General features: G+C 51.2%; 2 protein-coding genes across 2 annotated transcripts; both read right to left on the bottom strand.

The window, feature by feature from the left end:
* Nucleotides 1–1,482: 1,482 nt before the first annotated feature.
* Nucleotides 1,483–8,997, bottom strand: TTC4 (tetratricopeptide repeat domain 4). The gene is made up of 10 exons (XM_031050761.2): nucleotides 8,878–8,997; nucleotides 8,660–8,777; nucleotides 8,411–8,572; nucleotides 7,763–7,840; nucleotides 6,878–7,002; nucleotides 6,503–6,589; nucleotides 5,403–5,617; nucleotides 4,175–4,256; nucleotides 3,110–3,192; nucleotides 1,483–2,162 (listed from the first exon to the last, which is right to left on the bottom strand). Exons 1-10 carry the CDS (start codon nucleotides 8,950–8,952, stop codon nucleotides 2,063–2,065), a joined length of 1,125 nt encoding a protein of 374 aa, XP_030906621.2. The 5' UTR covers nucleotides 8,953–8,997; the 3' UTR covers nucleotides 1,483–2,062.
* An 886-nt stretch (nucleotides 8,998–9,883) lies between these two features.
* Nucleotides 9,884–11,646, bottom strand: PARS2 (prolyl-tRNA synthetase 2, mitochondrial). Its single transcript, XM_005151291.3, has one exon. The coding sequence runs from the start codon at nucleotides 11,619–11,621 to the stop codon at nucleotides 10,299–10,301; it is 1,323 nt and encodes a 440-aa protein (XP_005151348.2). The 5' UTR covers nucleotides 11,622–11,646; the 3' UTR covers nucleotides 9,884–10,298.
* Nucleotides 11,647–12,425: the final 779 nt, after the last annotated feature.

Raw genomic sequence — 12,425 nt, 5'->3', positions numbered from 1 at the left:
ACAGCAGAAGATTTACAGGTAAGCACTGCCAGTGGGATCCAAGCACCTTTTGCAGTACATGATGCTATTAGAGATGGTTTCAAGGACCTGATTTTATAGGTCCCTAAATAAACACATTAAATTGATATATGAAATCAGTGTGTATGTGTCTGTTTTGCAGGGGGAGTGGGATGTAATTACATGGCTGCATCTCTCTCCAGGCTATTCCCACTATAACCCATGCCCTGAGGCGGCTGGCCAAGGGGAGGAGGAGGGATGAAACCAGCAGCACAACTGATGGGCTGCAGCAGAGCTTTTAATTCATTTCCAAGGAGCTCCTTCAAAGCCTCCTTCCACCTGCTGCTGCCCCTGCTCCCATGCTTGTGCCTTCAGGGGTCTGGGGCACTGAGGTGAGCCTGGGAACTGTCCAGGCCCTGAGGCCTTTTGGTTAAAGAGTGCAGAACCTGGTTGGTTTTAAACAGGGGATTTCGCCCTGGCCAAGAACCTGGCACCTGGTTTTCCTCTCCAGCTCCTAGGAATGCAGATCTAAGAGTGGATTGTGCACACTGCTGTGGCTCTCTGCTCCAATGGGAGGTCCAGGGGAGGGGGCTTTGCCCTAGGACCTATCCCTTCCTCACCTCACCTATGGCTTCATCTGGAGCAAGTCCAGGGGAGGCCATGGAGATGCTGCAAGGGCTGGAGCAGCTCTGCTCTGGAGCCAGGCTGAGAGAGCTGGGCTGGGGCAGCCTGGACAAGAGAAGGCTCCTTAGGAGTGCAAGCTCTTCCTCTGGTAGTTCCCCATCAGCCGCACTAGCGCTGATGGTGAATGGTCACTCAACCTGACTCTATTTGCCATGTACCACCCCAGCAAGCTGCTCGGTGATGAACAGAAAACCCAGGTAGCCTCTTGCTTTAAACCACGAGCTGGCTGCAGCCCAGACCCCTTCCTCTGCAGGGCCCTGCTCTGCTCCACTGCGGCAGCCTCACAAAGGATGACAAGGCTCACATATGGCTCTGGTTAAAAGAAATGAGCAGCGAGCTCTGTAAGAAGGGGCTGGGGGAGAAACTTGAGCTTTGGAAGATTAAATTTCAGCATCCTCAGGTGCAGATGATTTTACTGTGCTTGTGCATGGTGCAGAAACTGAGGAAGAACAAAATGGAAATGCTTTCTTTGGAGTTGTCTCAAGCCAGCCTCCATCACCTAAGCAGGAGCGTTCACAGCTGAACAGCTTTCTAATGCCTGGGCACTACCTGTGCCTCAAACTGCAGCTTATTTCTGCAGGCCCAGATTGGCTGCAGAAGATATGAGAGAGTCAGCATTTAATTCAAAGTAATCCTAAATGCTAATGCAGAAGCACAGGAAACCCTGTATGTTGGCTGTACCTGTAAGTATAATGGAGAAGGTTGCTGCATTTGTGTTTAGACTTCACTGTTTGCCATTCTCTTGTAGTTTATGGGAGGTGAGAAGAATTTCTTGTCTCATTTACTAAGCAGAAGCCAGTCTACTTGAAAATAGACATGTTTATTTCCAGGTTGTGCAGGACAAGGGGTAAGGTAGCAGAAGGATCAGGAAAACACACACTGCTCGGAACAAAGAGCTCTGCTTCACCCTGGCCAGCAGCAGAGCCAGGCAGTGAAACAGCAGCTGCTTAATCCCAGGCAGGAATGAGTACATCCACCCTGCTGCAAGAGGCAGGAATCTCCATAGCTCACTGCTGTTAAACCCCAGCAACTACAGCCCACCTCCAAGGCAATCCATGACTTTCCACAGGTAAGGAAGTGCATTCCCAGCTGCTGTTTCAGTTGGAGCCGGTGTTTGGCACTGCTTCGGGTTTGTTTCAAAGCCACACGCAGCCCATCACAGAGGAGCCCTTCTGCAAGCCAGCTGGATGCTGGTTTAAACAACTCATCCCCTCTTGTAAACCCTTCACTCTCCTGGGCTGCTTTCCTGGAAGCTCCCCCCGTGTGCCAAGATTATTTCTCCCCTCAGTTGTGCAAGGCAGTTTGGTTCAAGCAGGAGTTTGCAGTCTGGGATAACAAAGAGCAGCCTCCTGCACAGGATTTCTTGTTTCACTCTTGCTCACTATAGTCGATGCACCTTCTTGCCAGAGAAGTACTTGTTGGAGTAAGGAGAACCCTTTACAAACACCAAGACTGTCGGAGTTCCAGCTTTTACAAAGTACCTGCAAAGATTAAAAGGAATCCTTTGGCTTCCTTGTAGCTGGCCAAGGGTAATGCAAAGTGAGTGACTTCCACCCAGCTCAATAGAGCCTGATCTCCCAAAGGCCAGTGACAAGCTTTTGTGCTGATTAGCAGAGCCTGATGGAGCCAGGGCTACCCACATGCAAGGAGGAGTGGTTTATGCATCAATTCTTCTCCCAACAGCTACTTCTAATTAAACCAGATGTTATTCTCCCTCTGGAAGGAGGTTGCTTTTGCAACTACCCTTACAGCCTGAAATCTAAGGGTTTATGCATGCTGTGGAGCTTTATGGAGTGAGAGCTCAGACACAGCCTGCAGCAGAGGACCTAGAGCTCTGCTCCCACTGGAACAGACCAAGCCAGTTGCGCAGCAGGCTTCCTCCAGCTAGCTACAAGGGGGTGCAAGGTAACAGCACAGCCTTTACAGCAACTTTGTGGCTGCACAAACAGCAAATTCTTCTCTCTAAGTAAGTGCACAACCCTTTAAAAGCCAGTGAAGCTGTGCTGCATGCCGTGTTGGGGGCTGCTCACACAGCATTATTAACAGTGAGAGCTTTGTTAACCTTCAATACACTCTCTTTATATGCTGCTATTTTTTCCCCTGAAGTAGTACTGTGTAGATGGGATATGAAACAGCCCTTTTGTGCTGCTGCTTGCGTGTAGCCCAACTTCCCTTCCCATCTCCATCCAGTCCTCGAATGAGTTATTCTTGTTTTGGGGGAACAAAATATATAGGATGCTAAAGCCAGGCACAAAATCCATGCAGTCCCATTGCTTTATGCCTTCAAGAGTTAGGACTAATAAATCAGAGAAGATTAGGACTATGAGGAGTCCAAGATTTAGGACTGTTAAAAGAGAGGACAAGCTGCACTCGGAGCCCAAAGCTCATATGTTTTGCTCTCTCTGGACATGAACAGGCACAGCCTCACCTCTTGTGCTGCAGTACTTGTAGCAATGTGTGCTCTGGGTTCAGCTCGTACATTTCCTCTCTTTCTTCATCTTCAAAATAGAGCTGAAAAACATTTTGGAGGGTTATGAAAACCTAAGGCACATGAAATCAAACTATTAAGCTATCGGAAGTCTAGTAACAACACAGCACGTATCAACTAGAGGTTTATCAAACTTCTGTAGCTTGGACCATGTGTGTCAGATGCAAACTTCAACATAGAAACTGGTTTGTGTAAATTCCAAGTCTTCCCTGTATAAATCAGCTTAGCTCCTTACAACAGTGGCAGCAGGAGGGCAAAATACACCGGCTCTTCCTGTGCTCCACAGAGAAGCAATGCAAAGCTACAGATTGCTCTTTATCAGGTGAAATGCAGCAATGGTATGAGCTAAACTGTGTGGGTTTAAAGTTATTTGAACAAAACAAAGTAGATTTAAGAGATCCCAATCTAACAAGTGTGCCTTAGATTGTACATATGATACCAAAGTGGAAGAGTCGGGGTTGGAAAGGACCTTAAGATCATCCAGTTCCAACCCCTCTGCCATGGGCAGGGACACCTCGCACTAGACCATGTTGCTCTGCCCAACCTGGCCTTGAACACTGCATCATCTTGATGGGATTAAGTGCTTAAGCACCTCCAGTTCTGAAAACAACCTGGGTTTTTAACAGTATTTTCTCATTTGTATTGAGCAACTTCACAACACAGTTTACAAAACAGGCAGCCCATCAGCTTGATGGTCTGAATCTTCATTATCAGTGTAAACATGGGAATCTAAGCAGTATCCATAAATACCTCCTGTTGAATACAAGGTAAGTGAAAGACAAAAGAACTTTCATTGTCATTAATGAATTCTGTGTCCATGTCAGCACACCTGGAAAACATCTGAGTTTATAAAGCAAACGTAGCTCTGCAGATCCTTATTTGACATCCGTGTATGGTAAACAGGTAACAATGCCATTGCTCTCACACACTCAAAGTTGTGTGTTTGGGTGCAATACAAAACACAATAGAACAACCTTGAAACAGAAGGAAAGTTGAACTCCTCACCTGGAGATTGCTGGGAAGGTATTTTCTTTCTACATCCCAAGGAGGTAACTCGGCAAACATCACCATTAAATGATCAATAAACCTAAAAGCCAAAACACACTTGGCTAGCTTAGACAAAGTGTTTAGCTTCAGTAATGTGTACAGTTGCATTTGAAGGATGGTAGGAATACATTAGCAGATTAGACAATAGCTTGAAAGCAAGTTTAGATCACTGTCAGCTTCTTCCCTTCAAACTCACTGCTTTCCCAGTGAGACCAAGGCTGTGCTATTGGATTCACACTGGAGCAGTGCAACAACAAATTATTTCTAACTCTTCATTTTCACACTGAAAAGGATGTCAAATACCCTGAATGTTGTCCAAAATCGATTCTGCTTCTACGTGGTCCCATCAGCACCACACTTCATAGGGGAGAGTGCTGAGAAGACACCTACATGTCAGAGGCTTGTTTAGTGTGGTACTTCAGGAGTGCTGGTGGCCAGTTTGTGCCTATTTTCACTTCCTTTGGTCACACAAAGGTGTAGTGAACACTACCATATATGAACACTACCATATAAGAACCACACTTACTAACCTGCTTGCACTGGAATTTTAAGTCCTAGACTTAGTAGATGTGAGGAATACGAATCTCCCCACAGAGAATAAAACCCCCAAACTACAACTTCCACTGCAAGCCCAGGAACTGAAGTTAACATCACAAGTGCAATTCCCACCTTACCAGTCACTTGTTTATAGTCTGAAAGGGCTACAGCACTTCAAAGCCAGGCCTGCTGAAAGCCCTGCGGACAACTATGGCATCACTGATGGTTATGAGAGATCCCTTTTGGAAGCTCTTTGTAAGATTTAATTTTTTCTGAGACCCAGCATTATATTAGAGGGCTTCAAAACAGCACCTTAACAAACCTCAGGCATGTGCAGGGTTACAAGTGTTATTGCACTGCTCTCAGCTTGCACTGCAAACCGCTTTATCACACTGGCTTAACAGGCTGTATTTCCTTGAGCTTTTGATCTTTTGCCCATCATATTTTAAAGCACATTTGTAAATCACAGAATATTCAGGCTGGAAAGGACCTCAGGAGCTCATCTACTGCCACTTCCTGCTCCAATGCAGGGTCAGCTATGAGACTGGAAATCTGGAACTACTTCATTAGCATGACAGTGTTTCACTTGCTGTCTGTTCTCATCTATTCAAACATCTCCATGCATGAGTGCTGCTGACAGTGCATTTACCTGGAGTTCTCATGGAAAGCCACAGTGAAGTCTGTTTGCTCGTGCTCAGGGTACAGAAAGAGGACAGGCCAGTTCAAGTTGCCATCAGCATCTAAGTGCACCTTTGCCCCTGTGGTGTTGCCAGATTGGAACCCGTCTAAGGATATCTCAGCCAGGCCATCTGATATTTCCTCTTCTTCATTTGAAGGCTCAAGAGCCAGCTTGATATTTCTTTCCTGGAGGGGAGGAAAGACAAGAGAAAACTCCTCAAACAACCAAGCACCAAAGAGGTATGGTGGGGAGAATAAGAGGAAAACATTAGCAGTCAGGAAAAGGACAAATTGTGTCGTTCTAGTTAACAAGACAGCTCTTAAACGTGCTATCAAAAGCTTTCCTACAGTATCAGACTCAAGTGACTGGTCTTCCCAGTAGAATCCAGAACCTCAGCCAGACACCTAGGCTCCTCATAAAATGGATGAGAGGTGGGGATCCAGAGAGCCTGCATGCTGAGAGAACAGCCTGAGATAACATGGGGAAAGGGATGCATCTAAATCCTGTTCTTTGGGATCTCTCAGGTATAACTTCATGGCGTAACTACATGCACCAGCTCCCAGGAACATCCATTCTTCCAGAGAACTGAAGAAAGCTCCCTCTTTTCTTTGGAAAGACAACTGCAGAAGAGGAGTTCTGACTTTACATAATAACCCAAAACATTTAAACATAGCCCAAACTTTTGCTGAGGGAGAGGGCCCAGGACTGATTCCTTTCTCTACTCTACCAGATGCTCATCTTCTATCCTTCCATTGAAGTAATGTCCATCAACAGCAAAGAAAGCAAGGTGCATTGAGCCAGTGTGATGCTACAGCCCAGCAGCCAGAACACTCTCTTGGGTGCTCGGTTCATCTCCTAACACTGGGTTTGTATTTTGCATTAGTTGTTACCTAAAATATGGCAACCTGGGAGCTGGGGCTTGAGCCAGACAGATAAGGAGGATCATATTTTTAACTCAGTTTTTGGCTCTAGATGTCAAAAGCCTGTGTACAAGAGTAACATCTTAGAGGTGAGAGCTCTTAAAACACTCAAACCAAACCACACAAAACCACTCCCCCTCACAGACCCACCTTTATGGCTGCAAGCAAAATTTCCTTTTCACGCTGTTCTTTCTTCTCCATCACCTTCGCTTTCCTTGCATCCCGCTCCTGAGTTCGCTACATGGAAGAAAAGGTTGCACCATGGTCACACACAGCAAGACAATGCCCATCACTGACCTACCCTGCAGTGGAGAAATCAGTTCAGAACTCCGGAATGGTCCCCTCTGGCTCTTTCCCCTACACATCTCAACACACACAATACGGAACCACCACTTAGTTTTATCTGGGTATATTAAACTACACAAGAAACTGCTTTGGAGCGCTCTTCAACCAAGGATCCCAAAGTGCTGTTTGACACAAAGCAGGTGACAAACATTGTAGGCACCAGTCTGCCTTCATAGTTACCTTTAATTTGTCAGCTTTAGCTCTCACTTCCAGAAGCTTTTTCTCTTTTGAATCTATTTGCAAGCCCTTCTCACACCATGCTATAGCTTCAGAGAAATTCTTCAGTTCCATGTGACAGAGGGCTCCTGGAATGATGAAGACTTTATGTTTCTAGTCTAGGAGTCAGTACACAGCTACTATACAAAGTGGGGGCTATAAAGACAGCATCAGCCCTGGTGCTTTCAAGAGGCACACACAGCAGCACATGTGCATGTCATGTTCGACTGTAGGCTTCCAGCAGGTCAGCTGAGAATAACATCTAACGTATTTCAGTAGTTCTTGTATCATTTGCTTATTTACATACAGAAATCAGCAAAAACGATGCCAGAAGTGGCACAAGCAAAATTGTATAATCAGAATTAATATTTCAGTATTTGTCTCATAAGGAACAATAAAGTGGCAATTTCCACAGAATGAGAAATGCTCGGGGGGGAGGGGGGGGAGGAATAACCAAAGCCCAAAAACCAGAGTTGTGGAAAGCAGCAAAAGTTATGCTGTACTCTGCAGAAACAGGTCCAATGCCTCTGACAGATATAGAAGCTGAAGTGTAAAGAGCAAAAGGACAGTGTTTTGGCTGAAAACCCAAAGCAAAATGCAAAGCTCTGATTTGGGGAGACACGGCAACAATAACACAAGAGATCTCTTACAGTAACTGCTTCACTTTTCTGGAATGAATACTGTCCTGAAACAGGATGTAATTTAAGGCTATTTAACACAGAAACATGCATTGAAACAAAGAAACATCTTCAAAGATGGGCTTCAAAGAGTAAGAGCATCGTGCTTAAAGCTAACACGTGCAAACCTGTGTGGAAACTATGTTCCTTGCCCTCCATATTTAACTCTTACCTCTTATGATTGCTTTGAGGTGGGTGGGCTTTAGTTTTGTTGCTTGGATGGCATCATTGAGAGCAGAACGGTAGTTACCTACAAAGCAAAGGGAACTGCTCAGAACCTTTCGCTGACATGTAAAACCTACCCAGATCCCAAAATGATAAAATAGCTCATGGGGGGACCCTGTAATTCACCATTTCTACAGTCACTGTGAGGAGAGTGAAGAAAGGAAGAGCAAAGAGCAAGAAGGGAAAGGACAGGAATCAATCATTCAGGGAAGAGGTAACATGACTGTGAGCAAACACGCAACAGCACTGAAAGGCCAAGAACACCTTCCCTTCTGCACAGATGCTGTTGGTAGGTTGGGTGGTAACTCGAGGAAGACACAACCAGGAAAGAGGAACAGAATGTGTTACTTTGACAGATTTTTGGGGTCAGAGCACCCTCCTGCAGCTCCGATCACCCTGTGAATGTGTTCAGCATCAGCCCTACCAGAAGGGATGCAATACCAGCCCTATTGGTCACCAACACAAGTGGGCTAATCACTGCCATCAACACTGGAAGCAGCCAGGACTGCATTGACCATGTCCTGATGGGGTTTGCAGTGCTTAGGGACATGGGGAAGCAGCCTGGCCTGAGGCAGCACAGCATGTGCCCCGTTACCCAGGTAGAACTGTGCAGCCCCTCTGTTCGTGTGCAGCACCGCGTTCATCTCCGGGTCCTCGCACTTCTTCTTCAGCCCCTCTGTGTAGGCAACGACAGCTTTCTGGTACTCCTTCTCCCTGAAGTACTCGTTCCCCTCGTTCCTGTACATCCTGGCCAGCTCTGCAGGGAGCAAAGAGCGGGGACAGGGCCCGAATGGAGCCCGCAGCGCCGCAGGGCACCCGGAGCCCCGCACATCCCTCTGCCCACCTGCGGGGCCCTGCTCCTCGTCGAACAGGAGGGACTGCAGACACGCCAGGTCCGGCTGCCGCGCCGCGTCGATCTCGGCCGGGCACTGCTTCATGAACATGGGGATGGCCTCCAGCTCCTGCGGGGCACACACACACATACACATACATACATACATACATACATACATACACACACCGGCCTCAGCACCGCCCGCTGCCCCGGCCCCGCCGCCTCACCTGCTCCCAGGTGTCGGGGTGCAAACCGCCCCGGTACCGCGGGCCCACGCCGCCGTCCCCACCGTCCTGCGCCATGCTGCTGCCGCTACGGCCCGCCCCGCGCCTGCCCACAGACCCGCCTCTGGCCCGGCCCCCAGCGCCCTCACACCCGGCCCCCAGTCCGTCAAACCCGGCCCCCAGCGCCCTCAAACCCGGCCCCCAGCGCCCTCAAACCCGGCCCCCAGCATCCTCAGACCCAGCCCCAACCCGTCAAACCCGGCCTCCAGCATCCTCAGACCCGATCCCTCCGGGTGGGGAAACAAGGAAGCCCAAGGGGGATCTGGTACAACGCCTGACGGGAGGATGCTGTGAGGAGGCAGGGGTTGGTCTCTTCAAGTGACAAGGGACAGGACAAGGGGAAACGGCCTCAAGCTGCACCAGGGGAGGTTTAGATGGAGATGAGGAACAATTCCTGCCCCAAAGGGTGCCCAGGGCAGGGCTGCAGTCACCGTCCCTGCAAGTGTTCACACACCGTGTACACGAGGCCTCAGTGCCATGGGTTAGTGGTGGCCCTGGCAGTGCTGGGGTAAGGGTTGGACTGGATGGGCTTGAAGGTGTTTTCCAACGTGGTTAACTCTGATTTCAGCAGTGGCACATTGCAGCGGGCACATACAGCCAGGACATCACCACTCTGCGGGCAGGGTGACTTACAGCTCATAGGGAACAACGTGGCCTGGATGTTTTTACCCCCAGGCTCTGCCGGTCCCCAAACTTCATGTTTCCTTGGTGTTTTGTTGTGGTGGTATTATTATTATTATCATTATTATTTAGTTGGTTGTTTTTCCTCTGTCAAAGACTCTACCACTCTGAGGCTGCATCCCCAAACCCACACCATCCCCACACAAGCCCAGCAGACCCAGGTTGTCTCACCAGCCAGCCAGAAGTGGGATGCAGTCCCTGACACCACTCTTCCCCTCAATTCCTGCACATCGGCAGCACTATGGCGGTCTCAAACCAAACAAGGCTCTGGAGTTCACTGTTTTGCTTTAATTAAGGTTAACGTCCACCTCCATAGAACCTGTGTGTCTCCAAAGACACAGAGGAAAGGTGCCTTCCTTCCTCTCCTTCTTAAAACCCCTCGTGCTGAGAACTTGGTGCCTAAAGAGGGAGGAAGCCCTCCTGTCTGTGCTCCCGTCAGCCACACGTGCTGGTTAAAGCAGCTCAAGAGCCTGTAGACAAGAGAGGGAAATGTCCCCAGCCCCATTGGTGAACATGGGCTCACCCCAGCTCAACCTGGTTGCAGGACACTGTGGCTGGCTCCAATGGGAGCTGGATTCAGCTCCATGCACCCAGAGCCAGACGACCTGCATGTCCTTGCAAGGGAACCAGAGCCATTCAGAGAGACCTCATGCAGCAACGCTGAGACATTGAGAGATGGCGATTTAAGGGACTTGCACTTTACTCAGCAGCTCAATGACACCTTCCCTGCTGAGGAACAACACCTCCCCGGAGTTCTGATCCCAGACCTCAAGGACCGGTGGGTCCTCGCAAACCCTCTTCCCTGCTACGACCACGAAGGGATAACCCAGCTTGTTGGCATCCTTCAGCCTCTTGCCGATGGTCAGATGTGTCCTGTCATCCAGCACCGAGTCCCCAGCAAGGTGCGGCAGCGCTTCGGCCACGTCGTCGTACACCCGCTCCAGCAGCGCGGTGCCCTCCTCCTCCTCCTCCCTGCTGCCCCTCTTGGGGGGGATGAAGCAGAGCTGGTAGGGAGCAATGAGGCTCGGCCATCGGATGCTGTCCTCCGTGGACAGCACCTCGATGGAGGCCGCCAGGATGCGAGTGATGCCCAGACCGTAGCAACCCATTTCTGCCAGCAGGGGCTTGTTCTCTGCCGAGTAGAAGACAGCATTGGAGACCGACGAGTACTTGGTGCCCAGGTAAAACGTGTGCCCCACTTCGATCCCTCTGGTCTGGGTGAGCTTCCCCCCGCACGTGGGGCAAGACGTCTGCTCCCCGTTTAACGTCTCCACGTTGGCCGCAAAGTGTCCTTCGGGGCACAGCACCAGCCTGTCCTCGCCGATGTCCGCCGGCAGCTGGAACTCGTGGGACATGGAGCCGCCGATGTTGCCCGTGGCCGCCTGCACTTTGACGAAGGGCAGGCGCAGGCGGTCGAGGAGGCGGCCGTAGGCACCGCAGACCTCGCTGTAGGTGCTCCGAGCCGCCTCCTCGGAGGCGTCGAAGGTGTACATGTCCTTCATGTAGAACTCCCGGCTCCGCAGCAAGCCGAACCTCGGCTTGGGCTCGTCCCGGAACTTCCTGCTCACCTGGTAGAGCCGCAGCGGGAGCTGCTTGTGGGTCAGGTTGCTCTGAGCGGCCACCAGCTCCGTCACCACCTCCTCGTGTGTGGGGCCCAGGCAGTAGCTCTTGCGGTGCCGGTCCCAGAGCCGGAACAGCTCCGGGCCCATCCGCTCCCAGCGCCCGCTCTTGTGCCACAGCTCCGCGGGGCTCAGGCTGGGCATGCTCAGCTTCTGCCCCGCCACCTCCCGCATCTCCTCGTCCACCGCCTTCACCAGCTTCTCCAGTGCGCGCACGGCGGCCGGCAGGTAATGGAAGCAGCCGGGGCCGGCCGGGTGGATGAGCCCCGCCTGCAGCATCAGCCGCAGGCTGCGGCAGGAGGGCTCCCCGTCCGCCAGGGCCCCGCCGCCCGCCTGCAGGTTGCGGGGCTGGAAGAGCCGCGACAGCAGCAGCCGCCGGGAGCCCATGGCGGGCGGGCGGCGGGGGGCGCCCTCTCACGTGGGGGGGGATGCCGTCCGTCCCCCCCGGAAGGCGGAAGTGAGCGGGTGGAGCTCTATGGTGCTGACGGCGTGGCGGCGGGCGCCACCTGCCGGGCCGGCGGGCGGCAGGAGGTGCCTGACCCCCCCAGGGTCAGCAGCATCCCTGTGGATGCACAGGGAACGGGAAGGGGGTGGTTGTGGTGCGGACCGGCCCCAGGTGATGCTGCCGCTCCTCGGAGAACGCTGTTGGGGTTTGGTGGCTCCTGAGCATCACAGCTCTGGTGTCCTGGGGCTGGGATGTGGTGGAGGCAGGGGACACCCCAGGCTCCCTGCTGCCCAGCTGGGATGGGAGGTGGAGGTTCAGAGGGGCCTCAGCAGGCAGGCAGCCATGGGCAGGGGATGGAGGTGGATGGGCATGGGCAGCAGGGGCAGCAGCAGGGCTCTCACAGGGGGTTGTCTATTGCGTGTATTGATTAACAAAGTTTTAGAAAACTGAGAAGGTGCTGAGAGCTCATAGGAGAGGTTTTGCTGCCAACCCAATGACTCGGAAGCACTGTGACCTCTCCTCCATCCTGCCGTTGGAAGAGGCAACCTTCATCATCTCCAGACATTCTTTACCTCCAACAGCAGCTTCATCGGCTCCATCCTTCCCAATCAATCATGGCTTTGGAGAGCTGGACCACCTGCAGTGTGTGGCTGCAGCAGACCACCCCCAGCTCCTGCTCCAGGCTCTGCAGTGGGAATTTCTCCTCATCTTTCTTAACACACTGCTCCACCTCCTGCATCAGCGTT

This window comes from Melopsittacus undulatus, chromosome 6 (assembly GCF_012275295.1).
Source record: "Melopsittacus undulatus isolate bMelUnd1 chromosome 6, bMelUnd1.mat.Z, whole genome shotgun sequence".
Lineage (NCBI taxonomy): Eukaryota > Metazoa > Chordata > Aves > Psittaciformes > Psittaculidae > Melopsittacus > Melopsittacus undulatus.
The sequence above is the reverse complement of the archived record's forward strand: the minus strand, read 5'-3'. Positions and strand labels throughout refer to the sequence as shown.

What these genes read in the sequence shown, in the direction of transcription:
- PARS2 (XM_005151291.3), bottom strand. Translation starts at nt 11,621, where the DNA reads ATGGGCTCCCGGCGGCTGCTGCTGTCGCGGCTCTTCCAGCCCCGCAAC.
- TTC4 (XM_031050761.2), bottom strand. Translation starts at nt 8,952, where the DNA reads ATGGCGCAGGACGGTGGGGACGGCGGCGTGGGCCCGCGGTACCGGGGC. An exon ending in CCTCAAAGCAATCATAAGAG is followed by an intron (nt 7,003 to 7,762) that starts GTAAGAGTTAAA and finishes TCATCATTCCAG; the next exon opens with GAGCCCTCTGTCACATGGAA. An exon ending in CTAAAGCTGACAAATTAAAG is followed by an intron (nt 6,590 to 6,877) that starts GTAACTATGAAG and finishes TCTTCCATGTAG; the next exon opens with CGAACTCAGGAGCGGGATGC.